General features: G+C 48.0%; 1 protein-coding gene across 1 annotated transcript in view; it reads left to right on the top strand.

Annotated features, from left to right (window-relative positions):
- Positions 1-27,668, top strand: part of SDK1 (sidekick cell adhesion molecule 1) — a 456,939-nt gene that overhangs the window by 240,150 nt on the left and 189,121 nt on the right. The window contains exon 3 of the mRNA XM_049788197.1: positions 19,297-19,456. Within this exon, the coding sequence (XP_049644154.1) occupies positions 19,297-19,456 (160 nt within the window). The remainder of the gene's footprint in view (positions 1-19,296; positions 19,457-27,668) is intronic.

The raw sequence follows: 27,668 nt of genomic DNA, 5'->3' as shown, positions 1-27,668 counted from the left end.
GCCGACAGACGGTCCGGGGGAGCTGCCATATCCGGGGCGCAGAGGGGCAGCAGGACACGGCAGTGCTGTCTGGGTATACTTTCTTAACTCTGGCCGCTTTCCCTGGTTCTGGCCTTTTGCTGAGCTGCCAACACCGTCAGCAAGTCTGACCCTTGGGCCTCTTGCTCTGGGGGATGAGGCACATGGTCCTTTCACCGTTCAGTCCTAAGGGCTGAGCGCAGGCAGATAGGAAGGTCCATTGCAGGTCCAGGCGTCGAGGGAGCAGAGCTGAGTTAGTGAAGTGGGAAGTGAGAGAGCCCAGCTTGGGCTTCAAGGAGAAGGGTGGGTTCAGCAGATCTTGGGAGCTGCCCTATAGGCAGGACGTAGTGGGCAGAGCCCCATTGGCAGGTCCCAGGGGCAGGCTGTGGGCAGGCCTTAGGACTGAGCCATGCAAGGACCATGTGCCTCGTCCGCAGAGCATAGGCAGGGTGCAGTGGACAGGTTGCCATAGGCAGGCAGCTGATACGTTGCATGGTTTATCCTTCCCATGCCACAGGAGGAAGTGCTATAGTTGCTGAGGCCAGAGAAGAAAGGGCTTAGCACTAGGTGATGCCAAAAGGAGGTAAACTGGGTGGGATGGGATGGGACAGGAGTGCACAATGGGGCAGACAGAGATTTTCAGAGCCGAGTACTATGAGCACTATGCTGGTCGGGCCCACAGAGAGCAGAACCAATGGAGTGTGTCTATCTGGGCATCAGCTGAGACAGGGGAGCAGTATTGGCAGGGGAGCAGTACGGGGTAGGGCAATATCTGCTCTCTGCAGTCTGGACACCCAAAGAAGCTTCCCTAGAACCAAGGGCTCGAGGTGCTGGGTTTATTTTGAGTCCAACAGTCCGAGAATTAGGAGCATGGGTCGGGTTTGGAGGAGCTATGGCCCCGGGCAGAGCCCCAACCCCCACAGTGGGGAGAAGGGCCAAGACTGGGCTGGTGATTTCCCCCACACTCACTGTCCTCCTCCAGTTGGATAGCAGCCCCTTGAGGACAGGGTCACCCCTCGGGCACTCTCTCTCACTGACACATGCTCTCCACTGCTCAGGGGTCAATAAAAATGTGTTGGATGCCTCATTGATCCAATAAACTTTTGTCGATGCCAATAGAGCCTTGCTCTGGATCAGCTGTGGGCGAATCGATCCTTCGTAAAATTGAATCTTAGTTCAAGTGTGGCTGGGATGTTTCGCATCTCAAGGAGCTGCCAGTGCCTCTTTGGGGATTGAGGGGCAGAGATGAAGGGATGGACCATGCAGGAACCAAAATATCAAGTGCAAATCTTTAGAGCTGGGCTAGCATTCGGGTTGCTGCACCGGCTGTATCACACCCCACACTGGCTGTATCACACCCCACACTGGCTGTATCACACCCCACAAAGGCCCCCATATCACCTCATACTGGTTGTATCACACCCCACACTGGCCATATTATACCCCACACCAGCTGTATCACACCTCACACAGTCCCCATAAATATTCCATACTGGCCCCATCACGCCCCACACTGTCCACATCACACCCCACACCTGCTATATTTCATCCCACACTGGTTCTATCATACCAACCACATCACACCCCACCCTAACAGTGGCTGTCTGAGCAGTATTGTCTGTATTCACACAGACTGAGCAGATGTGTTTGAATGAAAATGTTATTTCAGCAATTGCTTGTGGGCAAGGTCTCCACTGGGCCCCACTGCATGTCATATGTCAGGTTAAGAAGCATTAAGAAGCCATCAGAGGACCAGTGCAACAGCACCGTAGGGAAGGCATTTGCCTTGCAAGTGGCCAACCCAGATTTGACTAGCCCCAGCATCCTATAGGATCTCCAAAGTCTGCCAAGAGTGATTTCTGAGCAGAGTCAGGAGTAACCCCTGAGCACTGCCAGGTGTTAACCCAAAAAACAAAAATATAAAAAGAAACAACCAGAAAGGCCTCCTAACTGCAGAAACTCCCTCTGGAAGGCCCCTGGCTCAACTCTCCTTCTGATGTATATGCCCAGATATGTAGTGGCATTGCCTAGACTGGGCCCCAGGGCACTGCCACAGGGCATGGGCTGTGCATGTAGCACTGTGGAGTGGGAGAAAGATGTGGTGGAGTGACTTGTGAATGGTTCTGCGCTGAACCCGGTCTTCTCCACAGCCCTGGGCAGCTCAGGCTCCTGCCTGAATTCTAGAATAAGATGTAAGAACTTGAGGGGAGACCAGGCTTTTGGGACCCCCATCTTAGGTGGTGAGAATATAAGAAAGAGAATCCAGAGGTATTGCCCATGCTTTCCGGCTTTTACCAGCCACTTTTTCCAGTCCCCACACCTCAGGAAAGGTTTAACAGCCCTGGGCATCTGCCCACTGCCTCGGATGCCACTTCCCTGTGGGGCTCAGCTGGACTGAAAGGGGTGCAGGGCAGGCACTGATACTAGGAGGAGGGCTCGCAGCTGCCTCGCACTTGGCAGTACGTGGAACTCTGAAACCGTGACCCCATTTGGCAGAGCTCGAAGCAGGGCCTCAGCGGGGCAGCATCCAGCCATGTCCCAGCCCTCCATGCCCTGGGCTCTCTGCCATGGCCATCTCCGCCCCTGCACGCTACTTCCCTCCATCCTCCATGAAGGCCGGGAAGGCAGTGGGGCCCGAGCAGCTTGGGCCATGGCACCATTGCCATGCAGGGTCCAGGACTATGGGTTCAGCAGAGGTAAGAAGGGCTGGGTCCACCTGCAGTTTATGGGGGGACAGTGGAGCAGTATTGCTCACATGATGCTAGAATTCCCACAAATCCCCAGCATCATGTGCTCCCTGGGAAGTGGGAGAATATAGCTGTATTGCACAGGGCACCCAGTTGAGTCTGTATTGTAGAACTGGTTTAGAACCTAAGTACGCACTGTACCTTACAGGGCATCTGAATGGGACTCGGGCACAGACTGGTAGCAGATTCCCAGGCAGAAATTCCACAGTGTGGTACTTCACCAGTTCTGGACCATGAACAGATTCCATTTGGAAGATGCTCCTAGATGGCCACAGCCACAGAGCAAGCTGGACCATCTGCTGACCTCTGTTTAAAATGTGAGCACGAGGGCCCAGAGAGATAGCACAGCGGTGTTTGCCTTGTAAGCAGCCGATCCAGGACCAAAGGTGGTTGGTTCAAATCCCGGTGTCCCATATGGTCCCCCGTGCCTGCCAGGAGCTATTTCTGAGCAGACAGCCAGGAGTAACCCCTGAGCAATGCCGGGTGTGGCCCAAAAACAAACAAACAAACAAAAAAATGTGAGCACGACTCTCCCCACACCAGGGAGGTGGCTTTCAGCATGGCTACACCAAGAGAGGCTCAGGCAGCCCTGGGCTCCCACACATAGCACTGAGATCAGGGTGTGAACTTGTCCTGGTGATTTTCTGCCCGCACTCCTGAACTTTGGTCATATCAGTGTTCCGGATGTGTTCTGCTCCTGTTGAGGTGAAGTTGCATGTTAGTGCTTGAAGGAGAAAGTATTTTATCTCTCTGGAATCACCTAAAGAAATAGAGACAACCTTTAAAAAATTAATTTTAAGAACAATCACTCCTGCTGCAATGGGATGCTGGAGATGGAACCCAAGTTGGATACATTCAAGGCAAATGCCCTCCCCACTGTCCTATTGTGCTAGTTGCTTTATTTCTGGGAGGACACACCTGGTGGCGCTCAGGGGTCACTCCTGGCTCTGCACTCAGGAATCATTTCTGGGAGGCTCAAGGGTCCATCTGGGATGCCAGGGATTGAACTCAGTCATGCCCAAGCCAAATACCCTTCCTGCTGTGTTATTGCCCCCCCTATCCACTCATCAGCTTTTTCCAAGATCTTGGTTACTTGGTTACTGCAGTTTTATTGTGTGTTTATTTGGGGTTTATTTGGTGTGCGGTGTTTATTGTGAAGAGCACTGCGGTAGGAATATCAATTTCTTGTCGGCGTTATCTGTGTTCCAGGTGGATGCCAAGAAGCAGAATTTTGGAATGAGAGCTCTAGCCTTATCTTTTTGAGACTTCTCTCTCCCAACTGCTTTCCTTCATAACTTAGCCATAAGAGATTACTGGCAGCCATGGAGGAGGAGGGGTCCAAGCAGGAATTGGGCCCAGAAGTAGCTAGTTCTTCCCTTTGGTGTGTTCTGGTTTTGCTGGTGTGAGATGTGAGGTGGTGGCTCAGTGTTTGGACACCATTTCACATGCCACGGGTCCTCTGTACTAATGATGAAATGTCTGTCATCTCTTCCCCTCCAGTTTTCATGGGAATCTTCTTTGTTTTTTCAAGTTTAGCAATTGTATATATCTTTTTTTTTTTTTTTTGGTTTTTGGTTTTTGGTTTTTGGGCCACACCCGGCGGTGCTCAGGGGTTACTCCTGGCTGTCTGCTCAGAAATAGCTCCTGGCAGGCACGGGGGACCATATGGGACACCGGGATTCGAACCAACCATCTTTGGTCCTGGATTGGCTGCTTGCAAGGCAAACGCCGCTGTACTATCTCTTCGGGCCCGATTGTATATATCTTGAATCTTTTAATCAGATGTGTGCCATATTTTTGGCATCTTTCTTATTCTAGTTGCTGTTTCCCCCCACCCCCTTGCAGAAGTCTAGTCCTAGGAGTTTTGTTCCTCACTTTTCTTGGCGAGTCGCTCTGAGTCATCGAAGATGCCTCTTGGGAATTCTGAGAGTATTTTCCTCAATGTTATTTTCTTGGGCTCTGGGTCTAATCCAAAGGTCTTTAGTCCTTTCCAATGACGTTTGTGCTATGGCATGAGCCAAGGATCCAGCTACATTTGCATGTGATTTCATACCTGGATCCTTTGTGCAGCCAGGGCTGGCTGGCTCAGAGTCTGTTGCGCTGTTGCGCTGAGCTGCCTTTATTCCAGCACTGCAATCTGGGTTACTGGAGCTATAGAATGAATCCTCTTTCCCTGCAGAATTGTTCTAGATACTTGCCTTAAACCATCACCTGCCTCCCTTTCCTCACACTTTCCTCATTTGGGGAGGGGGTGGTGAGAGGGCCCACTCGTGGCAGTGCTCAGGGGTTACTCCTAGCTCTGCATTTAGAACCTACTCCTGGTGGTACTCGGGAACCCTAATGGGATGTCGTATATCAAAACCAGGTCAGCCATGGACAAGGCCAGCGCCCTCCCCACCGTCCTACCTCTCTAGCCCATCTGTCCATCTTTGGGTTGAGCATGAGCGCCAAACAGTATAGACAGAGCAGAGAACAGAGAGATCATGAAACGGTGGACAAGATTTGTTACCTCAGAACTATTTAATGAGGTGCCGGAGAGATATCACAGCAGTAAGGCATTTTGCCTTGCATGCGACCAACCCAGGACCCAGTTCAATTCCTGGCATCCTATATGGTTCCCTGAGCTTTACAGGAGTAATTTCTGAGTGCAGAGATAGAAGTAACCCCTGAGAATCCCCGGGTGTGGCCCCCAACCAATCAAATAATAAATGAATAAATAAACTGGGGGTGTGGGTTTTATTGGGGGTTTTTTGTTTGTTTGTTTGTTTGTTTTAAAAAGAACTGTTTAATGAGCTCCTAGTTCCTGATAGTTCCTTCATTAGTGCTTCAAGCAATGGTCAGGCAGGGCCCCTGTTAACCCTCAACTATGCTGCCCTTGCTTGGCACTTTCTGTTGTCAGTGCTAGCTGACATTCAGGACTGCAGTGCTCTCCCAGGCTCACTTGCTGCCATGTAGATGGAAATGGCTGGTGGGCCACATCCAGGGCAGTGGCAGCAGGCAGGATCCCTGGAAACTGTGCCAGCTCTGAGACTTGCCTGGTCTTATATGAACCTCAAAAAAAATGTTTTTTTATTTTTTTAATTGAGACCATTGTGAATTACAAGTCCTTCATAGTTGTATTTCAGGCATTATAGTGTCAAGGAATTAAGGCTATTCCCACCACCAGTGTTGACCTCCCTCCATCAGAGTTCCCAGCATGAATCCCATATCTCCAACTTTAGCCCCCTAGTCTACCAGTGTAATAGGTCCATTTTGTATTTAGTTTATTATAGTTTGGATCTCTTGATTCTATTGTCATTGAGTTTGGCTTGAATCTCAAAATTTTTAAAATTTCAAAAGCTGACAAGTGTCAAATCACCAATCACAGGAACTGGAGCAACAGCACAGCAGGGAAGGCGTTTGCCTTGCATGAAGACACCCTGGTTTCGATCCCCGGCATCCCATATAGTCTCTGGAGACTGCCAGAAGTAATTCCTGAGTGTAGAGCCAGGATTATACCCAAGCACCACCAGATATGGCCCAAACCACCCCCAGATCCCCAATCACAGACTCTCCTTGGTTTCTCACCTGACTCCAGCCACTCCCACACCTTCTGGAGGTGATTCCAGTGCAAAAGTCAGATCTGCTGAGTGGTTCTGTGCATTCGGCTCATGGAAGAAAGGGGGCAGGCAGAACCCTGGGCACCCCCTCAAAGATGCAAAGTGAAATGGTCCAGGGTGGGGCCTGGGCAGTGGTGGTGTCCCCAGTGGCTGGCAGGATGCTGTAGGCCATGTCTTCCAGCTGTGCTGTGTCCTCTAACTCAGCCATGTCCTCTAGCCATGACATGTCCTTTAGCTGCCACTGTCTCCGGTTCATCCTCCGGTCTCCTCTAATGAAGCCATTCATAGCAATGCTGGGGGTGGGGGCAGTGTTCTCACTGGGAGCCTCCTGCAGAGTTCAAGATTTGATTGCTCCCCATTCTTTTCTGCACTCACAGCCCCAGTCAGAACCTTGGCTTGGGCAGCTCCCCACAACAAGTCTCATCACTGTTGGTCTGTCTGCGTGGTGCCTGGAAGTCCAGGGCACTGCGGGGCTTTCCTGGCACTGGCTCCTTTCTGGAGTCCCACGTGCTTCCCCTCAGGCCTTGGCTTATAGCACTGCTGTAAAAAGCCCAAAATTAAAGACAGATTTCTCCTTGGCTGCCCTGGGCTGTCATTCAGGGAACAAATCTGAGCAGGTCTGGTTCTCCGGGGTGCGGCCAGCTGCCCATTGTAGGGTTTTCTTGGTCAAGGCTACAGTGACTCATCGGGGTTCTGAGCGTGGAGAAGGTCACTGAGTAGCACACGTCCAGCAGCTGCCCCTGTCCTCTTCCAGTGACCCTCTTAGAGCAAACCTATAGGTGTTAAGGTGGGAGCATCTTGCCTCTGATCTGGTCTCCTTCAGATGGGCCAGGCTTATGCTACGATGCACATCCAAGGCAGTTCATGTTTTTATTTCAGATTCTTAAGTTGTTTGCCCCCACAGAGATTCCCAAGCTCCAAACCAGAGAGATTCACAGATGTTGGGGGGGTATCAAGGCAGCCTGGTAAGTCAAGGATGGGCTTTAGAAATTTGGGATGCATGAATTTCAGTAAATTTTCCTATATTTTTTTTTCTTCCTCTGCTACATTGTTAAACAGCACCAGCAAGGCCAGTAAAGGCTCAGCACAGAAACAAATGAATATATTTTTACCATTTGTGGAAATTATAGTCCTGAAACCTGGAAGGCCCGCGGATCACTGGCTGCTCTATTTTGGGGGAGTAACGGAGGAAGTATTTCAACCTGATTACTGCCTGTGGCGTGAGGAATTTCTGAGCATGCGACTGACCACCTGCCGCGACTTTATTTCCTCAGAGCTCCTTGAGTCATTATCAGAATCACCCAACAGTTTGAAATCAAAATGATGTCTCACTGCAAAATGTCAGCTATCTGTCGTAAAGAGATTACACGCCATTTTAAAATATAATTGCAGCCATGGCCCCCTCGCCTTCCTGTGCCCAGATGGCAGAGTCCTCGCCAGCCAGGTTCAGGGCTGGCAGATTAGAGAAGCCGCCTTCTATTTTAAGTCTCTTAATAGTTAGGATAATTATCATTCCACGTCCTGCCCTTTGCTGGCCGTCTCTTTCTTGGTCCTTCTTGCCCACCTTTTAATGCTGCCATTTGTGGACTCAGGGGTTGTGCCTGGCACAGGTTATTTATTCCCTCCTGAGCAGGGCTTGGGCCTGTGGCACGTCTCAGTGCCCCGTCCCTTCTCCCAGAGCCTGCCGAGCTCCTCTCCCTGTCACTGTGGACTTGGCAGCAGGCAGCTGTGTTTGGGAAGCGCCACAGTGTGATCCAGAGAAGGGCCTGGCTCCATGGCAACCTCGGCCTGCAGCAGGGATGACCTGGGCTTGGGAGAGGAAATGAGGCTCGCCCTGCTTTGCTCACTCACCTGGCATGGGGTCCTCGGTGGCCTAAGAGCAGCAGGAAAGTATTTCTGCTCAGAGCCTGCAGTTTCCAAGCCAGTGCAGGGGTGCTGGTGGGATTTTGGAAGAAGTCAGAGAGCTGGCCCTGCTGCTACATTCCATGAATTCTCTTCACACCTGTTGAAGCCACGAGGGCTATTTCTCTAGGGATTCAGTGACACAGGGTGCCCAGAAGGGCCCCATTGGCTACTTCTCCCTCTTTGTGAAGCAATTGTCCTATGTCTGTAATTCTTGAGGCCCTGTTCCTTGTCTTGCCCTGGACAGGAGTTTTCCTGGGCTCTCATTCCAGGCCTTCCTTCCCAGAGAAAAATGTGAGCTCTGGGTCTTGCATCTCGGCCGCCCTTGCCATGTGCTTATTTCCATTAGCCTTTCTTTTTTTTCTTCAGCATCTTGGCTCGTGGATTCATGCGTGTTTGTTAACATAGTACTGGGATGCCAGGAAAACCTCAGGTTCTGCAATTGCTCCCCAGTTTCCATGCACTGTTGCCACAGGAATATCATCAGTGTTGGCACCTGCCAGACCTGAGCCTTCATCCCACCAACGCCCCATGTAGCATTTCACAGTAATTTCATGAATGTTCTTAAGGAGTCATTGGGGTGCCATATTGAGGCACCATATTGAGGCTGGTCCCTGTCTGTGGCTATGGATGTGCTATTCAGAGACTGTGAAGTCTATGTTGTTTGGTTTGGGTCTGTTGTGACTCACAGCAGGGTGGTTCATATCTATCACAGTTGCTCTTGTACCTATGCCAAGAGCCATTACTGGCTCATGTGATACTCAGGAGGTCTGTGTGGTCAGGAACAGCAAACTGATTTCCAGATTTGCTGATGCATCACCCCATGTGATGTCTGAGGCAATCTATGTCCAAACCATTGTTTACTGCTTTCCATGTCAGAACCCCGTGTTTACAGTCATTCACATCCAAACCCTGTGTTTATACAATTCATCTTCCAGCTCAATGATTCTATTCTCAGCAGCTGTTACTCTGCCTGTGAGGCCTTCCAGTGAGTTTCTATGTTGCCTACAAGTTTTTCAGTTCTGTCATTTCTGCTTGAAGTTTTCTCATTTGTACTCTCAGGTCCTCTTGAGTCTTATTGGCTGGCTGTTCTATGTTTTCTTGGAGTTCCTTGAATATCCTCAACACTTCCTCTCTAAAGACTTTATCAGAAAAGCTATAGAGATGACTAATAGTAGTTGGATCTTCAGAACTATCATCTTGGCTCACTAAGCATGGTGAGGTTCTGCATTACTTTTCCATTGTGACCTTTGCAGTGTGGTGGCGTTTTTTATCTTGTGATGGTGCTCATTAACTGGAAGAAATGTACATCCACAGAATGAAGCAGAACAGCTTCACTTTCCTCAGGATGCACTAACCCGGAGTGAATATGGCTCTTCTGAGTCAAAGAGGACCCCCACTGCCAAGATGTCTATCTTGGGGCCAGAGAGACAGCACAGTGGCGTTTGCCTTGCGAGCAGCTGATCCCAGGACCTAAGGTGGTCGGTTCTAATCCCGGCATCCCATGTAGTCCCCCATGCCTGCCAGGAGTGATTTCTGAGCAAATAGCCAGGAGTAACCCCTGTGCACCGCCGGGTGTGACCCAAAAACAAAACAAAACAAAAAATGTCTATCTTCCCAAACTCCATGCTTAAAGCCATTGGCTTCCAATGTCACTGCTCAAGGCTTCTGGCATACCTGGGCAGCTTAAAGTGCCAAGTGAAGGGGCCGGTGAGGTGGTGCTAGAGGTAAGGTGTCTGCCTTGCAAACGCTAGCCAAGGAAGGACCGCTGTTCGATTCCCCAGCGTTCCATATGTTCTCCCAAGCCAGAGGCAATTTCTGAGCGCTTAGTCAGGAGTAACCCCTGAGCATCAAACGGGTGTGGCCAAAAAAAAAATAAAATAAATAAAGTGCCAGGTGAAGCAGAGCATAAGGCAGGCACTGGCTGCAGTCAGGTGACTGAGGCCTCCAGCTCCGACAGGCCTTGAATAATAGAACAATAGTCCATAATCAAGTTTTCTTTTTCTTTCCGTCATTTTCACCACTGCTGATGACCAAATTAGATCCAACATCCCAGTGAGGTGACTATGACACTGAAGACAAGACCTGAACTGTTTCTAGAAGCTTCTTACCATCCCCTTGACAGAGACCCCCCCAACCCCTTGTTCTACCCTTCTCACTCTGGGTTTTCAGTAATTTCCCATTCAACAGCCCAATTTTCTGCAAACTGGTTTGTGTAGTAAAGTAGGTCTCAGTCCAGCCCAGCCCAGAGAGCTGCATTCTTTGTTGGTGTGGTGCTGGTTGTGATATGAAATTTACTCTCCAGTAGATGACCCAATGCTGAAGTGGTTTATAACTGTAATTATGGCATTAAAAACCATGCATAAGGCAACCAACCCAACTTCCTGTGATACCAAAACCAGTTCCCACTTGTCAACCTCATAATTCAGGGAAAAGAACCCTGAACTTTGCCCAGACAGACCGTACTTTGGACCTGCGTTGCTTATCTCTTTTTTCTGAAATGTAAGTTCGGTGAAAGTGTGGGCACGATTCTGTTGTGATAATTTTTTCTTCACATCTGTATTCTCATCTCATCGGCTTCCTAGTTGGCATTTAATAAATATTTGCTGAAGGAAAGAATAAATAAATCAATACGCAGACTTCTCTGGAATTTCGGAATAATGGAAAGTATGAGCACCTGTTTCTCTTGAAATTGAACAATTTCTCTGGCCTAATTGTTATCTACATTTAAGAATGTAGCTTGTTTCGTATGTGTTATTTAGAAAGCCCGAAGTGAACGTGTTTTGAATGAAACCTTGGCTTCCACGTTCTGTAGGAAGAGGCAGATTCGCACATTGACTCCATCCTAATAAGAGTCGACACTTCTATTGTGCTTCTGCACCAGACTGTTTTAAGCCCTTTGGACACATGAGCTCATTTCCTCCTGTGATCACTCTCAGTGTGTCATCTCAGAACCTGTGTCTGCCCTTGACACAGACCCTTCTGGGTCCCTGAGAGGCCGCACACTTCAGAATAATTCTAGGATGTGTTTGCTTGCCTTTCCCTCTCATGAAATTCTATTCTATTTTGTTTTGCTTTGGGGCCACATCTGGCAGTGCTCAAGGCTTATTCCTGGCTCTATACTCAGGGATCTCTCATGGCGGACTCACCCTATATGGATAGGGCTCTGGGGATTGAACCCAAGTCAGCTATGTACAAGGCAAACACCCTCCCCCACTGTACTATCACTCAAAACATATTATGAGATTCTGTTTTGTTCTGTTTTGCTTTGGCGCCACATCTGGCAGTGAACAGTACTCCTGGCTCTGCACTCAGGAATCACTCCTGGTTGGCTCAGAGGACCACATAAGGTGCCAGGGAATTGAACCCAGGTTGGCAACATGCAAGGCAAGTGCCCTCCCCACTGGACTATCTATCACTCTGGCTCTGTAATAAGACTTTATGGGGGCTTCTGGGCCTGGAGTAGGTGGGTGGCCAGTGGCCAGGGCTGCCCTGCCCTCTGCCAGCCGATAGGCCCCTGCCTTGCACATGCTTACAGACAGCATAGTTTCCCAATTGAGCTTGACCTTTACCCCTTATCGGGTCACCAAGAAATTCCCTTTCAGCCCTCCTGAAAAATCTCTTGTGCCAGCTGCTGGTACCACTAACAATCTTCTGTTGACCCCTGTGGCCACCCATCTGCTCACCTTGAGTTATGGACCTTCTGTGAGGTCATGTCCCGTGGCCTGCATTGGCCATGTAGCTGCCCAGAGTCACCGGCTCAGCCTTGAAGCCATGATGACAGGGTGCGGCCACCTTTCCCTGCAGACCGTCAATGTAAGTGTCACTTAGTGATAACAATCGCTGGTATTTGTTGCTAATAATAAAAGCGGAGCTCTTAGTACACACGAGGACCTAGGAGCACCCCTGTAAGCCATGAGCTGACACTCACTGATTGCTTGAGGACTTTGCTCAAGAGCTTGGAGTTGCCCTCCCTGTGCAGGGACTGTCTGTCCATGGCGGGTGAATGAAGCACATCAGCCAGTGGAGCTCTCTGGGCTGTGCTGCCATCAGAGTGGGATTCTGTAAGGGACCCAGTTCAAGGGAAGCCAGGCTCAGGCTCCAGGGACAAGAGAACGAAGACTGGGCCTGCTGTGTGCCCAGAACAGCAGGCGGGTGGGTCAAGCTCTTTGTAGAAGCTTTTGATAGTCTTCTTCCTTTTCCAGCCACATGCCTGTGAGGAGCTGAGTAATTTTATATCTTTTAGTTGAAACCTAATTGCAAGAAATTCAATGCAGAAACATATAAAGATTTGGTTGGCTTAGTCTTTTATTTCTTGGGTTTTTTTTTTTGTTGTTGTTTTGTTTTTGGTTTTGTCACACCCAGAGGTACTCAAGGGTTACTCCTGACTCTGCACTCAGAAATCACTCCTGGTGGGCTCAAGGGACTATATTGGATACTGGGAATTGAACCTGGCTTGGTCACATGCAAGGCAAACATCCTCCCCACTGTGCTATCACTCTGGCCCTAGATTTAGTTGAATTTTAATAAACCAGACATTGAGGAAGCTTGGAAAAATATAAAACAGGGGCAGGAGAGATAACACAGGTGATAAAGTCTTGCATCGAGCTGGCCCTGGTTTGATTCTGGGGCACCAGAATTGATCCCTGAGCACCACCAATTGTGGCCCAACTTCCCCTAATAGGGAACTAGAATAGAATAAAATAAATTTGAGATTTTTTTAATATCACAGTTCTTTTCCATAAATGATGGGGTGGTGGTAAGTATGATACTTTTATATGAATCCATAAATATTTTAAGAGCTCTCAGTTTTATTTTAGATAGATATGGATAAATATATAGACAGGTACAATAACTATAGAGAGATACAGATAAATATATAAACAGATACAATAAGTATAGAAATTCAAATAAATATATAGACAGATACAATAAATATAGACAGATACAAATAAATTATAGACAGATATGATAAATATAGGTAGGTAAAGACCACATACACACATTCATGTCCCTTTGCTGGAAACACAAGACCATTTATTTGACTGGAATTGGACTTTCAGAGTCGTTTTCAAGAAATACTGTCATGGCCAATATTTCAGAGGTCAAGAAGAATGTTGATTCCTCCTGTTAATGCTCTTTTTACTTCCAGGGTCCCCCTGTTTTCACTGCAGAAAGACCATAGAAAGGACAATTCAATGCAGTTTTACTTTGAGACAAAATATTAGTGAGCCAGAAGTTTATTTGGGTTTGGAGAAATCGGGGAATTGATTGATCCTCCTGCCTCTTCTTATTATGAATGTAGGTGTTGAAAGGGGTGAGCGAGAGGCAGATCAAACCGGCACGGAGACAGAAATGCACTCCTGGTGCCTCCCATCAGCTTCACTGACAAGGAATTTTTCTAAAGTCACAGTTTTCTAAGGGGAAAGACTGGGAGGGTCAGTTTGTCCCGGGAGTTCCCTTAACTCAGTGTTACTTCATGTCGACTTAAAGCAGAGCTGGTGAGAGACTCTTCCCCACTGGCGGGCATTGGCAAGCTGTTCACGGTGCTGTTTAAAGGACATCAAGGGCCCTTTTACTCTCCCTCTTGCCCACGCACAGACCCGAGTGCCAAGAGGAGCCACAGAGGAACCGTCAGGCCTTGGAAGACGGGGATGCCGGACTGTGATGGGAACTGGCAATAATCCACACAGCTTTGATCTATGCTGGCCCCTTGGGTTCCAGAAGCTTCAGGAACCCACAGGATGCTCTGTCGGTGGGCCAGAGCATCTGTCTTCCTCACTCCAAGCAGATGCTCATGCCCGGCTCCGGCTTCCCAGCCTGCCCAGAAGCAAGCTGTGCCCGCTGTGCCATACAAGGCAGTTCCTTGTCATGGCATCAAGGGGGAAGGGGTGCCTGTGACCTGCTGCCCACTTCCCTCCACAGCAAAGCTAAGGCCCAGACAGAGCATCTGGTCACATTCACCATAAGGCTTCTCCCACCTTCTTTTTTATATATATATAATTTCTTTATTTAAACATTGTGATTACAAACATAATTGTAGTTGGGTTTCAGTCATAACAAGAATACCCCCTTACAGTGCAACCTTCCCATCACCAATGCCCCCCATCACTTCCCTCCCCACCTTCTGCATATATTCGAGATAGGCTTTCTACATCCCTCACTCACTGACATTATTATGATGGTTCTCAGTGAAGTTATTTCTCTAACTGCACTCACCACTCTTTGTGGTGATTCATAGTTTGAGCCGGTCCTTCCGGCCCTCATCTCTGTGAATTATTTCAATGTCTTTACTTTTTCTTAAAACCCATAGATTATGAGACTATTCTGTGTATCTCTCTCTCCCTCTGACATATTTCACTCAACATAATAGATTCCATGTACATCCATGTATAGGAAAATTTCATGACTTCATCTCTCCTGTATAATATTCCATTGTGTATATGTACCATAGTTTCTTTAGCCATTCATCTGTTGAAGGGCAGCTTGGTTGTTTCCAGAGTCTGGCTATTATAAAAAGTGCTGTGATGAATATAGGTACGAGGAAGGAATTTTTGTATTGGATTTTTGTGTTCCTAGGGTATATCCCTAGGAGTGGTAGAGCTGGGTCAAATGGGAGCTCAATTTCCATTTTTTTGAGGAATCCCCATATTGTTTTCCATAAGGACTGGACTAGATGGCATTCCCACAAGCAGTGAATGAGAGTTCCTTTCTCCCCACATCCCCGCCAGCACTGATTGTTCCTGTTCTTTGTGATGTGTTCCAGCCTCTGTGGTGTGAGATGGTACCTCATTGTTGTTTTGATTTGCGTCTCCCTGATTATTAGTGATGTGGAGCATTTTTCCATATGCCTTTTGGCCATTTGTATTTCTTTTTTGACAAAGTGTTCATTTCTTCTCCTCATTTTGTGATGGCGTTAGATTTTTTTTCTTATTACGTTCTATCAGTACCTCGTATATCTTACATATTAGCCCTTTATCTGATGGGTATTGGGTGTTCTCCCACCTTCTGAGTGCCACAGTTCTTGGCAACCTTCCAAGCCATGCAGAGCCTAGTGGGCTGAAGGTGAAGCCAGCAGGGCCCCCATTCCCTTATGCCCGCCCTCAGATCTCATTCTGGCAGAGATTTGGGGGTCACTAGCCTAAGTGGATTGGTTCACACCCTGTTTTCCTCCCTTGACTCTTGCCCTAGCCTTGCTCTTACCACCACTGACCCCAGTAAGACAGCAGCAGGGTACCCATTCCTCCCTGATGATGCAGTAGCAGGAGGGAGCTGCTAGGCAGTCATCCAGAAGGGATAGAAAGGGGAACCTAATGGGCACCATGCCTGATGCTTTTCTTGCTTGTGAGTAGAGCAAGCCCAAGGCTTGGCCTCTCTCTCTGACAGCTCTGAGGCTCAGTTTCTGGGGGCAGCATAGGCCTCTAAGGGCCACAGATTGCTTTTGGGGCCCCATCCAGTGTTCTGGAAAGATGAAAACTGGACAGGGTGGAGAAATAGGAAAGAGAGAAGGAGTCCAACAAGCGATGGTCCCTCTATCTGCTCCTATGCCCACCTCTGGTTCTCCTCCTCCTCTACCCCCTCTCCCTCCTCCTCCTTTCCCACCTCCTCATCCTTTCATAGGTGAGGACACATGGAGAAATCTGTCATTCCATATTTCCACTCTGTACTTGAATGTTTTGATGGGACCCTTGAATCCTGCCCCAGAAACACATGGACAAGACCTTACATTGCCTTGACGATGAATGCCTGTGTGAGGAAACTCAGCCTGTGGGAGACACAGCCCGAGGCTGAGGGATGAAGAAACCATTCAGGGCCAGGGTCCGCACAGCTGTGTTTCCCAGATGATGCACATCAGCCCTGTTTCTCAGAGCAATTGTTCGAACATGATCCATTAGGTCCTGCACTTTGGTTTCTCCTCAGGATCTGAAAAAAAAAATGAAAACTTACTCTGGTGGTAAATGCATAAGCTTGGGGCATGAAAATGTTTAAATTTAATATAAAAAATAAGTTTTGAAAGGATGAAGATGAGTGGTTGAAATCAAAGGATGGTTTGCCCTGGGAAACTCAGTTGTCGAGAGAACAAAGCAGGGTTATGGGGGTGGGCAGGGATTGTTAACCCCCACAATTCACACACATATGTACAAACATAGGGGCTACCTGCCTCATAGCCCCTGTGCCCTGTTGCCTCTGGATACCTTTATCAAGTGGATGTTGTCACTGTGACTTGCTCCATTATATTCCAAGCAGAGAAAGGGGGGTATGGTCTGACCTCCATCAGTTAGGGTAGAGTGTTCCAGTCACCCTAAGTGTGGTATTCTTGAATGCCTAAATACTGGGAGCCCAGATTTTTTCCTATGCACAACAGAAGGGCCAATTTCTCCTGGTGGTACAGGTAGGACCCTGTCACCCCTGAATTTGGACCTTCCCCTCAACTAATGGGTCCAGCTTCAGCGAACAATTTCCTCATCCAACAGAACCTTCAAAGCCCATTTAGGAAAGTGACTCTACCTTGTCAAATGACGGTGTTGTCTTGGAGACCATTAAGTTCATTGCTCTCCTTGGGATGGGCCTTAAATCTGCGTTACCCAGACAGTCGAGTCTTCCTCTTTCATAAATGATTCATGTTCCACTTAAAAGTACGTGAAAATGGAAATTTCACAGTTTTCTGCAGCAGTCCATTCCAGGGTCTCAGAATGTACCTTGATAGAATACAGAAGAAGCAGGTTTCATGTGGCTCATTTTTCTCAGGGGAGGGTATGCCCACTCTGTCGGCCAGCAAGGGTCAACTTCCATCTTTCCTGTGTATTCAGGACCAAAGACATTCCCCCAGTTGGTAACCAGGAAAGAACATGTCCAAGCTGATGACGAGAGGCAATTTATTCCATTCCAACAATGCTTATGTAGGAACTGGGTTACATGCAGGAAGGCAGGGCATAGCAGAAGTATAGCTGGGGATAGTGAGGCATGAGGGAGAAGATAAGCATGAACATTGGGGCTTAGGGATGTCTCTGGAGCAACACGGTGTTGATATGTATTAACTCCTTTAACAGAGCTTTCTGCAAGAGAGAAGGGGTGGCCCAGAGTCAAGCCCAAGAGTGACCACTAATCATGGGGAGATGGCACCCCTTTCTGTTCTGTCCTCCCTCTCTGGAGCAGCTTCTCTGATGCTTTCTTTTTTTTGTTTTGTTTTGTTTTGTTTTGTTTTGTTTTTGGGCCACACCCGGTGACGCTCAGGGGTTACTCCTGGCTATGCGCTCAGAAGTCGCTCCTGGTTGGGGGACCATATGGGACACCGGGGGATCGAACCACGGTCTGTCCTAGGCTAGCGCAGGCAAGGCAGGCACCTTACCTCTAGCGCCACCGCCCGGCCCCTTCTCTGATGCTTTCACCTCAAGAATAATCCCTAGAAAAGTTGCTCTATGGGGTGCTGTTTGCCAAATGGTTTGGATACAGCATCACAGGGGAATCCAACAGAGGGGAGATCTGGTCGTCAGTATTATTTGGAGCAACCTATGCACATGCATGCACTTGCACACTTTCCCCGGTCAGAATTTGACTATCTCCCCCAGATAATTTTCATCTTTGGGAGTCTTCCTGTCTTCTGGGGGTCTGGAGCCATTACATGCTTTGGTCCAAGACTGTGAGGACCCGGATGCTGATCTTTCTGTCTCTCTCCCTCTCCCCCCAAGTATTGGCGCTAAATACCTTTATGCCCTCTTCTTCATTTCCTGATCTGATCTCTGCAGATTGGTGGCAAACAATTCTAAGTCCTTAGAAAGAGCTGTGTTCTTCTGCACAGAATACATTAAAATTGGCATATGCTCATTGACAGGGTATGTTCAGATACTTGTGATTATAATTTCAGCTTAGATACTTAAAATTCCGAAGCTCTGACATCTTTGCCCTCAGTTCTTCCTGTGAAAAATGCTGGCATCTATGTTACTTCTCTGATCATTTGGCCTGCCAACCCTCACCAACGATTCCTTGTGATGATTTTTGTCCCGGTTAAGTAACCCCGTCATTGGTATCTGGTTTAGGCACCGAACTCATTGTTCGGTAGCGTGGATCTGACGAGAAGCTGAATTATGGGATATAACATATACCCATTTCCACTCCAAGTCTTCAAGTAATTTATGAAATTGATGATGCCCTGGTATAGGGAAAGCCAAATTCTTGAGCATCTACCTTGAAGCTTTTCCTTTCAAAAACGATCTATGTTTTATGACCCATTCTCGGAGGACACTGCAGCCATATGAGGTGGCATTTCTTTTTTCTGTTGTTAAATATAGTGCAAATGGCAGACCATGAATAAAGCCGCCAGCTCGGGAAATCCCAAGGTATCGAAGCTAGATCCCTGGCAATTCAGCTTTATTAGCCTGTTTGGGCTATAAAAAGTGGGTGATTTGAGCCGGAATCCGTAGAGAGCAAATAGAAAAGGGGTTCGTGGTTGATTGTCTAACCCTGAGATGCGCCTGAAGGCAGCAACTGGCAGAGCAGAACAAATGTCTTGTGAAACTCATTTCCCCAGAGCAGCCCCACCACCACCCCCTGCATCTGTCCGGCTATGTCTCCCTTGGCCTCCCATGCTGAGCATGTGTCCATGCAGAGAGAAGTGCATGGGGAAGGACAGAGACCCTGGCTGGATGCCTTGTTCCACTCCTCTCTCCACACAGTCAGTGTTGCAGAGGTGCTTCCCCACAGGCTCCTCCTCCACCCAGATCAATCCCTATCTTGTTGGGTTCACAGCCCCCCTCCAGGACATGCAGCCTGATATTCAGGTGGACAGAAGTCCTGATAGGCAGAGGTCTAGTGGACAGAGGCCTGATAAAGATTCAGGTGGATAGAGGTCCAGTGGACAGAGATCTGGGTAGACAGAAATCCAGACAGATATCTGGATGGACAAAGGTCCAGATGGGCAGAGGTCCGGGTGGACAGAGATCTGGGTGGATAGACACCTGGGTGGGCAGAGGTCTAGCTGGCTAATCTGCTGGGTATGTGCCAAACTCATGTGTTGCCCCTTCCCATTTCAGATGATGTCGTGCCCTACTTCAAGACGGAGCCAGGGCCCCCGCAGACGCACCTGGAAGGGAACCGGCTGGTGCTGACGTGCCTGGCAGAGGGCAGTTGGCCCCTGGAGTTCCAGTGGGCATTCAATGGCAGCGCACTCACCACCTACTCCAGCGAATATAGGTAAATGGGATATTATAGAGCATCGGGGGGGGGGGGGAGGTAGGAGGACTGCAGGCAGAAGGCATGGCCCTGTTCTCAGACCCCACTCTGCTCATCTCTGGGCTCTCCAGGCCATGGTTCTCCTTGGGCTGAGTCTCATCCCCCATGATGAGTCTTCTAGCCCCCCTCCCTGCCCCCGGCCTCTCCATGACTTATTTCTTTCTTTCTTCCATGATCTCATTAGGCCTGAATTAACGGTATGTGCATTTGTACTCAAGACCGTCTCAGCTTTTGGGGTTGTTAATTTCTATCCAATTATGTTTATCCTAATAGTAAATAACTTTCCATTTAATGAAAAGCAAATTGAAAAAAAAATTCTCTCCCATCTGATTAAAGAAGTAACTTTCTTCCTAGTATTTTTTTTTTATTCTTCTCAAACTAACCATACAGTTAGGGTTGTTTGAATGTGCTCTTTAGCATGACAATTGCTAAAAATGAACAAATAACCCAGAAGACAAAAATGTGAATAACTAGAAAATCTTTTGGCCAAAGGAAAGGGACATTTTAAAGGAACATTTACATATTTTTTTTATTTTAAGGAAGCATGACAGGTCACCAAAAAATATCTTTCTGGCATAAAAATGTATATAATCAGATAAATTCTGAGTGGTAAACTGATTTAATTTGATATTTAAAGAGCTGAGAGAAATGCTATAAAAACTCTATTAGAAAGTTCATTTATAACATGGATAATGTGGGATCTAGAGTAGGCTCAGTGGGTTGAGCAGACACTAAGCACACAGAGGCTGGGGTGCACCAAGGCACCTCGAGGTCTCCTGACAAGTGTGGCTCAAAACAAGTGAAGGACTGACAAAGTCATGGCCACTCCCACCTGGCCTGCAGCCTTAGTTCTGTCTCCCTTTGGTGTCAAGAAAATGTCTGTGAAGAGTGGGGGCCAGAGAGATAGCATGGAGGTAGGGTGTTTGCCTCACGTGTAGAAGGACGGTGGTTCGAATCCCAGCATCCCATATGGTCCCCTGAGCCTACCAGGAGCAATTTCTGAGCGTAGAGCCAGGAGTAACCCCTGAGTGCTGCCAGGTGTGACTCAAAAATCAAAAAAAAAAAAATGTCCACAAAGAGCAAATTATCCAGATAAGCTTTCCCTCCCCCCCAAAAAAGGGACAGAGACAGAAGAGAATAAAAATATTTGCCCCATAGGCAGGCAGGGGGAAGGTGGGAGGAAAACTGGGGACACTGGTGGCAAGAAATGTGTCCTAGTGAAGGGTATTGGTCATCGTATGATGAAAGCTCAATCAGGAACAACATTGTTTCTGTGTATCTCATGGTGATTCAATTAAAGAATCTTTTTAAATGAATGAATGAATCCATTAAACAAACATAAAACCTCTGGAAAACAGCCTTTGCTTGGCCGTTGTGACAGAAGACAGACACAGCGACACTTGCAAGATGCCCAGCTATACCCAGGTCCCATGTTCATGTGACAAACACACCCTGTGTTCAGGCATTAGGATCAGGTTCAGGAAAAGTTGGTCTAATGATTCTCTACTGCCAATGAAAAATATTTTTCAATTAGATTTAGAGTACAGGTATGAGGATGAGTTGTTGATGTGGGAGAGGCACAATATTAGTTGTTCTAATAGGAAATCTTTTGGGTACTCTAAACTCAAGAACCTCTCATCACTATCAATAACATCTCTTGTATATCTGCATATCTGTAGTATATCTACAGTCAAAATCGCACCTATATACCTTTGTCTGTATATCTGTATCTACCGTATTTTCCGACATATAAGATGACTTTTGAAACAAAGAAAGTCAACTGAAAATCCGGGGGTCGTCTTATACGCCGACTGTATCCAGAAAAATGTTTCAATATGCCACTAAACGAAAATTGTCTGAATATTGCCACAAAACGAATTTTCGAACTCTATCCTGCACCAATCACTGCAAGGCTGCTCGGACTGCCTCTCTAACTCAGCCAATCCAAGCAGGCTTTTTATGCATGCAAATTAGACAATGTTCTGGACCCGAATCTACACTGTCAAAAGTCTGCTCAGATTGGCCAGAGTCAGAGAGGAAGTCTATTACAGCATAACCTTTGAACCTTTGCTTGTTGTGATTGACTCACTGTGGTACATACAGTTGCAGCACAGGAACATTCTGTCTTATACAGTGAATATAGGCCTAAACCTATGTTTTAACTGTAAAATTAGGGGGTCGTCCTATGCGCTGGAAAATACGGTATGTCATATCCGTATATTGTTATACATATATGTCTATGCCTATATCATACCTATCTATATATCTCATGTACTTTTATCATATTATATATCAATATATCATCTTTATATCAATACCTATATCATATCTCTTTCTATATGCCTATATTACAGCTGTATATACCTGTATCTACCGATATGTACTGTATCCTATCTGTATATCTTGAATACTATATCACAGCTGCATCTATACCTTATCATTTCTCTGTATCTATAATCCTATGTCTCAGCTATATTTGTACCTGTATCATATCTGTGTACCTATAATTTCCTGAGTGACCTCTCTCTGAGGTCCCATTTCTATCACTAGATAACAATAGAAATTGCATAGATATTTTTATTCCAGTAAAATGTAGGAATGGTTCAGAAAGAGTTACTTCTCCTATATCTTATAAAAAGACAAAAATAATTCACTCTACCAATAAAAATTATTAAATACCTGGGAATAACCTTTATGAAAAATGAGTTGAATGCACAAGAAAAGCAGGAAATCTTACTGAGAAATATCAAAGACAGTTTCATCTCAGGAGCCTAAGCACTATAAAACTGCCAGGTTTTTTGAAATTATTGTACAAGTTTTAACCTAATTTTAATAAAAATTCTAATGGGAATTTTTTTAGGGTAACTTGACTGATGGAATGGTTTCTAAACTCATCTATGTATATATAAACAGAAAAGAATGCCAACAAATTTCCAAAGCATTAGTTGAATAATAGGGAGGAATTTTTCGTCCCAGGAGTTAAGGCCTATTAAAATGTCACAATAATTAAATAACATGTTAGCAGTCTAAAAATAAACAGCAAAATTCCAGAAGAGAGTATTTTAACGAAGCCAGGGTGTACATAAAAATACATATAATCCAATGAACATGAGAAGCCATGGTAAGAAAATCCATTATTTGGAAGCAATATTAAAAATAGGTTTACAATTTTAGACCAAGCACAGAACATAAATCTCAGCACATTGAAGCCTTAAGTTAAAATATTAAACTCTAAAAATGCAAAAGGAATATTTAATGACATGCAAATGTCTAGGGACCAAGTCTAAAAAGCATTGGAAGGCTTCACCAGGAAGAGATCCCCACATAAAATTTTACAGCATCTGTGTGCTCGAATCATCATTAGACAAATCAAAATAATCGTGACAAATCAAAATAATCAGAAAAATATTTGCTATGACTCAGACAGGTTTAATTATCTCTAATAACCAAGTTTTCAGAAAAGAGAGCTGGAAACAGATTTGCACAAAACAATCTCTTTGGGAATGCAAAATGGGGAAAGGAAAATTGGGAGACAGGAAGCCAAGAAACTCCAGGAACCACAGAAAAATAGGCGAGAGTGGAAGAGGTGTCCAGGCTCGATCCCACTGGACACTTCTCTGGAACTTCTGAAGCATGGTCTGGAGTGAGCAAGAAGAACCAAATCTTCATCTGCCAGCACCTGGCCCAGTGCTGCTCTTGCCAGACCCATATGCCCCATTTCCAGTCAACTCATAGAGAACCTGGCAACTAAGAAACAAAGAGAATAGAAGCCAGGATCTCTCCCAGGTTTTCTGAGGTCCCCATCTTCCTGCCTGTGGGTGAGGTTGGGCTTTTTCTCTTCACCACACAAAGGACCTCACAGGCACTTTGTCCAGCACCTCCCACTTCTCTGCCCAAAACTCATTTCTGTTAGGGGTGAAACATCACAGATATCATCATCAAAACCAGGAGACTGTGGTCCCATTTCACAGAATTCCTCAAATTCTGCCTGAGGATCCAAGTTTGGACAAGGCTGTTCCCAGTGCCGGAGTTGGGGTGAAGATTCTGCACACTCAGTACCCCAACATTTGTCTCATTTCCCAGACCCAAAGGACAGTTTCTGTAGCTGCCCCCAGACATCCCCTATAGGAAGTTTAGTGCCTCTTTTGATTTCCTATATATGGAAATAAATAAAATACAGACTCAATGTCTGTGCAAGCCAACCGTTCCCACTGGCTAACTTACATTTTAGCTACAGTTGGTCCCAGCAAGTGATAACTTTTTTTTCTCTCAAAAGAACTTGGGGGGGGGGGGAGGCTGGAAAGATAGTATAGTGGGAGGGCGTTTGTCATGCATGGGGCCAACCTGAGTTCAATCCTCAGCATCCCATGTGGTCTCTCAAGCACCACCAGGAGTTATTCGTGAGCATAGAGCCAGGAGTAACCTCTGAGCACCGCTGGGTATAGCCCAAAGGCAAAAACCTACAACAAAAAAAGAACTTGGGACAAGACCCTCAGGTGTTCCAGTGCCTCAGTGCATCAGTGGAGGACACACAGCTTGAATTTTTTCTCTGACTCTTCAGGTTCACTCTGGATTTACATTGCAGTATTTTACTGGCACAAACAACCTGCTATGGACTCATTCTGCCTTTGATTATTTTTTTTTAAAAATCATAGAAAATATATAAAAATTAAATGAGAGGCATGATTCTTTATCAGATCCTGAAGACCTGAGGTTCTTCCAACAAAGAGAGAAATGACTTACAGTTGTTGTTATTTTTTTTCTTAACCCTCTTTTCAATATAAGCATATGAATGGGCTCGAAGCCAAGACATGAAACTTTATTATAGAATTTGGTTGTTTATTTTCATGCAAACTAGGTATTTTCAACAGCCTAAAAAATGAAAGTTGAAGTGAATAGTCTTATCTGGAGAGACCTGAAATGGATGTGCACTCCATTAAAAGTCAAATCTGGCATCGGAATTTTAATGGACGTGAAAATGCTTTCTTATGCCTTGTGTTCTCTGACCTTCAGGGAAGAAATACAAGTATTGAGAGAGGCACGGCTGGGGCCAGAACACTCCGCATGCCAGGATTTCTGGGTTCCTTTGACTGGTATGTTGGGGGCTCTGGGCAGGACAGCTAGCCACCGGACCCCTGGGCTGACCACTTAGTCCAGGCGAGCATGACTTCCCCCACACCAGGCGGGTCTTCAGGGCCACGCCTGGTTAATCCGGCCCTGGGGGGAGGGGGTGAGAAATTCCTCCCTAGGCATCCAAAATCTGCAGAGGCACGGCTGGGGCCAGAACACTCCGCATGCCAGGATTTCTGGGTTCCTTTGACTGGTATGTTGGGGGCTCTGGGCAGGACAGCTAGCCACCGGACCCCTGGGCTGACCACTTAGTCCAGGCGAGCATGACTTCCCCCACACCAGGCGGGTCTTCAGGGCCACGCCTGGTTAATCCGGCCCTGGGGGGAGGGGGTGAGAAATTCCTCCCTAGGCATCCAAAATCTGCAGAGGCACGGCTGGGGCCAGAACACTCCGCATGCCAGGATTTCTGGGTTCCTTTGACTGGTATGTTGGGGGCTCTGGGCAGGACAGCTAGCCACCGGACCCCTGGGCTGACCACTTAGTCCAGGCGAGCATGACTTCCCCCACACCAGGCGGGTCTTCAGGGCCACGCCTGGTTAATCCGGCCCTGGGGGGAGGGGGTGAGAAATTCCTCCCTAGGCATCCAAAATCTGCAGAGGCACGGCTGGGGCCAGAACACTCCGCATGCCAGGATTTCTGGGTTCCTTTGACTGGTATGTTGGGGGCTCTGGGCAGGACAGCTAGCCACCGGACCCCTGGGCTGACCACTTAGTCCAGGCGAGCATGACTTCCCCCACACCAGGCGGGTCTTCAGGGCCACGCCTGGTTAATCCGGCCCTGGGGGGAGGGGGTGAGAAATTCCTCCCTAGGCATCCAAAATCTGCAGAGGCACGGCTGGGGCCAGAACACTCCGCATGCCAGGATTTCTGGGTTCCTTTGACTGGTATGTTGGGGGCTCTGGGCAGGACAGCTAGCCACCGGACCCCTGGGCTGACCACTTAGTCCAGGCGAGCATGACTTCCCCCACACCAGGCGGGTCTTCAGGGCCACGCCTGGTTAATCCGGCCCTGGGGGGAGGGGGTGAGAAATTCCTCCCTAGGCATCCAAAATCTGCAGAGGCACGGCTGGGGCCAGAACACTCCGCATGCCAGGATTTCTGGGTTCCTTTGACTGGTATGTTGGGGGCTCTGGGCAGGACAGCTAGCCACCGGACCCCTGGGCTGACCACTTAGTCCAGGCGAGCATGACTTCCCCCACACCAGGCGGGTCTTCAGGGCCACGCCTGGTTAATCCGGCCCTGGGGGGAGGGGGTGAGAAATTCCTCCCTAGGCATCCAAAATCTGCAGAGGCACGGCTGGGGCCAGAACACTCCGCATGCCAGGATTTCTGGGTTCCTTTGACTGGTATGTTGGGGGCTCTGGGCAGGACAGCTAGCCACCGGACCCCTGGGCTGACCACTTAGTCCAGGCGAGCATGACTTCCCCCACACCAGGCGGGTCTTCAGGGCCACGCCTGGTTAATCCGGCCCTGGGGGGAGGGGGTGAGAAATTCCTCCCTAGGCATCCAAAATCTGCAGAGGCACGGCTGGGGCCAGAACACTCCGCATGCCAGGATTTCTGGGTTCCTTTGACTGGTATGTTGGGGGCTCTGGGCAGGACAGCTAGCCACCGGACCCCTGGGCTGACCACTTAGTCCAGGCGAGCATGACTTCCCCCACACCAGGCGGGTCTTCAGGGCCACGCCTGGTTAATCCGGCCCTGGGGGGAGGGGGTGAGAAATTCCTCCCTAGGCATCCAAAATCGGCAGAGGCACGGCTGGGGCCAGAACACTCCGCATGCCAGGATTTCTGGGTTCCTTTGACTGGTATGTTGGGGGCTCTGGGCAGGACAGCTAGCCACCGGACCCCTGGGCTGACCACTTAGTCCAGGCGAGCATGACTTCCCCCACACCAGGCGGGTCTTCAGGGCCACGCCTGGTTAATCCGGCCCTGGGGGGAGGGGGTGAGAAATTCCTCCCTAGGCATCCAAAATCTGCAGAGGCACGGCTGGGGCCAGAACACTCCGCATGCCAGGATTTCTGGGTTCCTTTGACTGGTATGTTGGGGGCTCTGGGCAGGACAGCTAGCCACCGGACCCCTGGGCTGACCACTTAGTCCAGGCGAGCATGACTTCCCCCACACCAGGCGGGTCTTCAGGGCCACGCCTGGTTAATCCGGCCCTGGGGGGAGGGGGTGAGAAATTCCTCCCTAGGCATCCAAAATCTGCAGAGGCACGGCTGGGGCCAGAACACTCCGCATGCCAGGATTTCTGGGTTCCTTTGACTGGTATGTTGGGGGCTCTGGGCAGGACAGCTAGCCACCGGACCCCTGGGCTGACCACTTAGTCCAGGCGAGCATGACTTCCCCCACACCAGGCGGGTCTTCAGGGCCACGCCTGGTTAATCCGGCCCTGGGGGGAGGGGGTGAGAAATTCCTCCCTAGGCATCCAAATTCTGCAGAGGCACGGCTGGGGCCAGAACACTCCGCATGCCAGGATTTCTGGGTTCCTTTGACTGGTATGTTGGGGGCTCTGGGCAGGACAGCTAGCCACCGGACCCCTGGGCTGACCACTTAGTCCAGGCGAGCATGACTTCCCCCACACCAGGCGGGTCTTCAGGGCCACGCCTGGTTAATCCGGCCCTGGGGGGAGGGGGTGAGAAATTCCTCCCTAGGCATCCAAAATCTGCAGAACCGCGCGGGGGCTTACGCCCCCGCGCGTCCTTCGTGTATTCAGAATATTCCTTATTCTTAAGTTATGTTTTGCGTATACAGAATGTTCATTTTGTATTCTGCCCTTTACCACACCCCTACAAATTTCTTTTTTACTCCTTAACTCTCTAACCCCCTCTGAAATAATACTAACCTACATTACTCTCTTTAATTCAGTAGTGTACAATCCTAATCACAGTCCAAAGCTGTGCATTTTGTGTGACAACCCCAAACCATTTCAAGATACATAAAATGGACACATATTCTTTAGAATATGTTGTATTTTTTCTCTGACAGCTATGATTCTTACTAAATGTTGTCTTATACAGTGACGATTCTAACTACTTTTTATCTTCT

Source organism: Suncus etruscus, chromosome 15 (genome assembly GCF_024139225.1).
Source record: "Suncus etruscus isolate mSunEtr1 chromosome 15, mSunEtr1.pri.cur, whole genome shotgun sequence".
In the NCBI taxonomy this organism is placed as follows: Eukaryota; Metazoa; Chordata; class Mammalia; order Eulipotyphla; family Soricidae; genus Suncus; species Suncus etruscus.
This window is presented reverse-complemented; position numbering and strand designations above follow the sequence as displayed.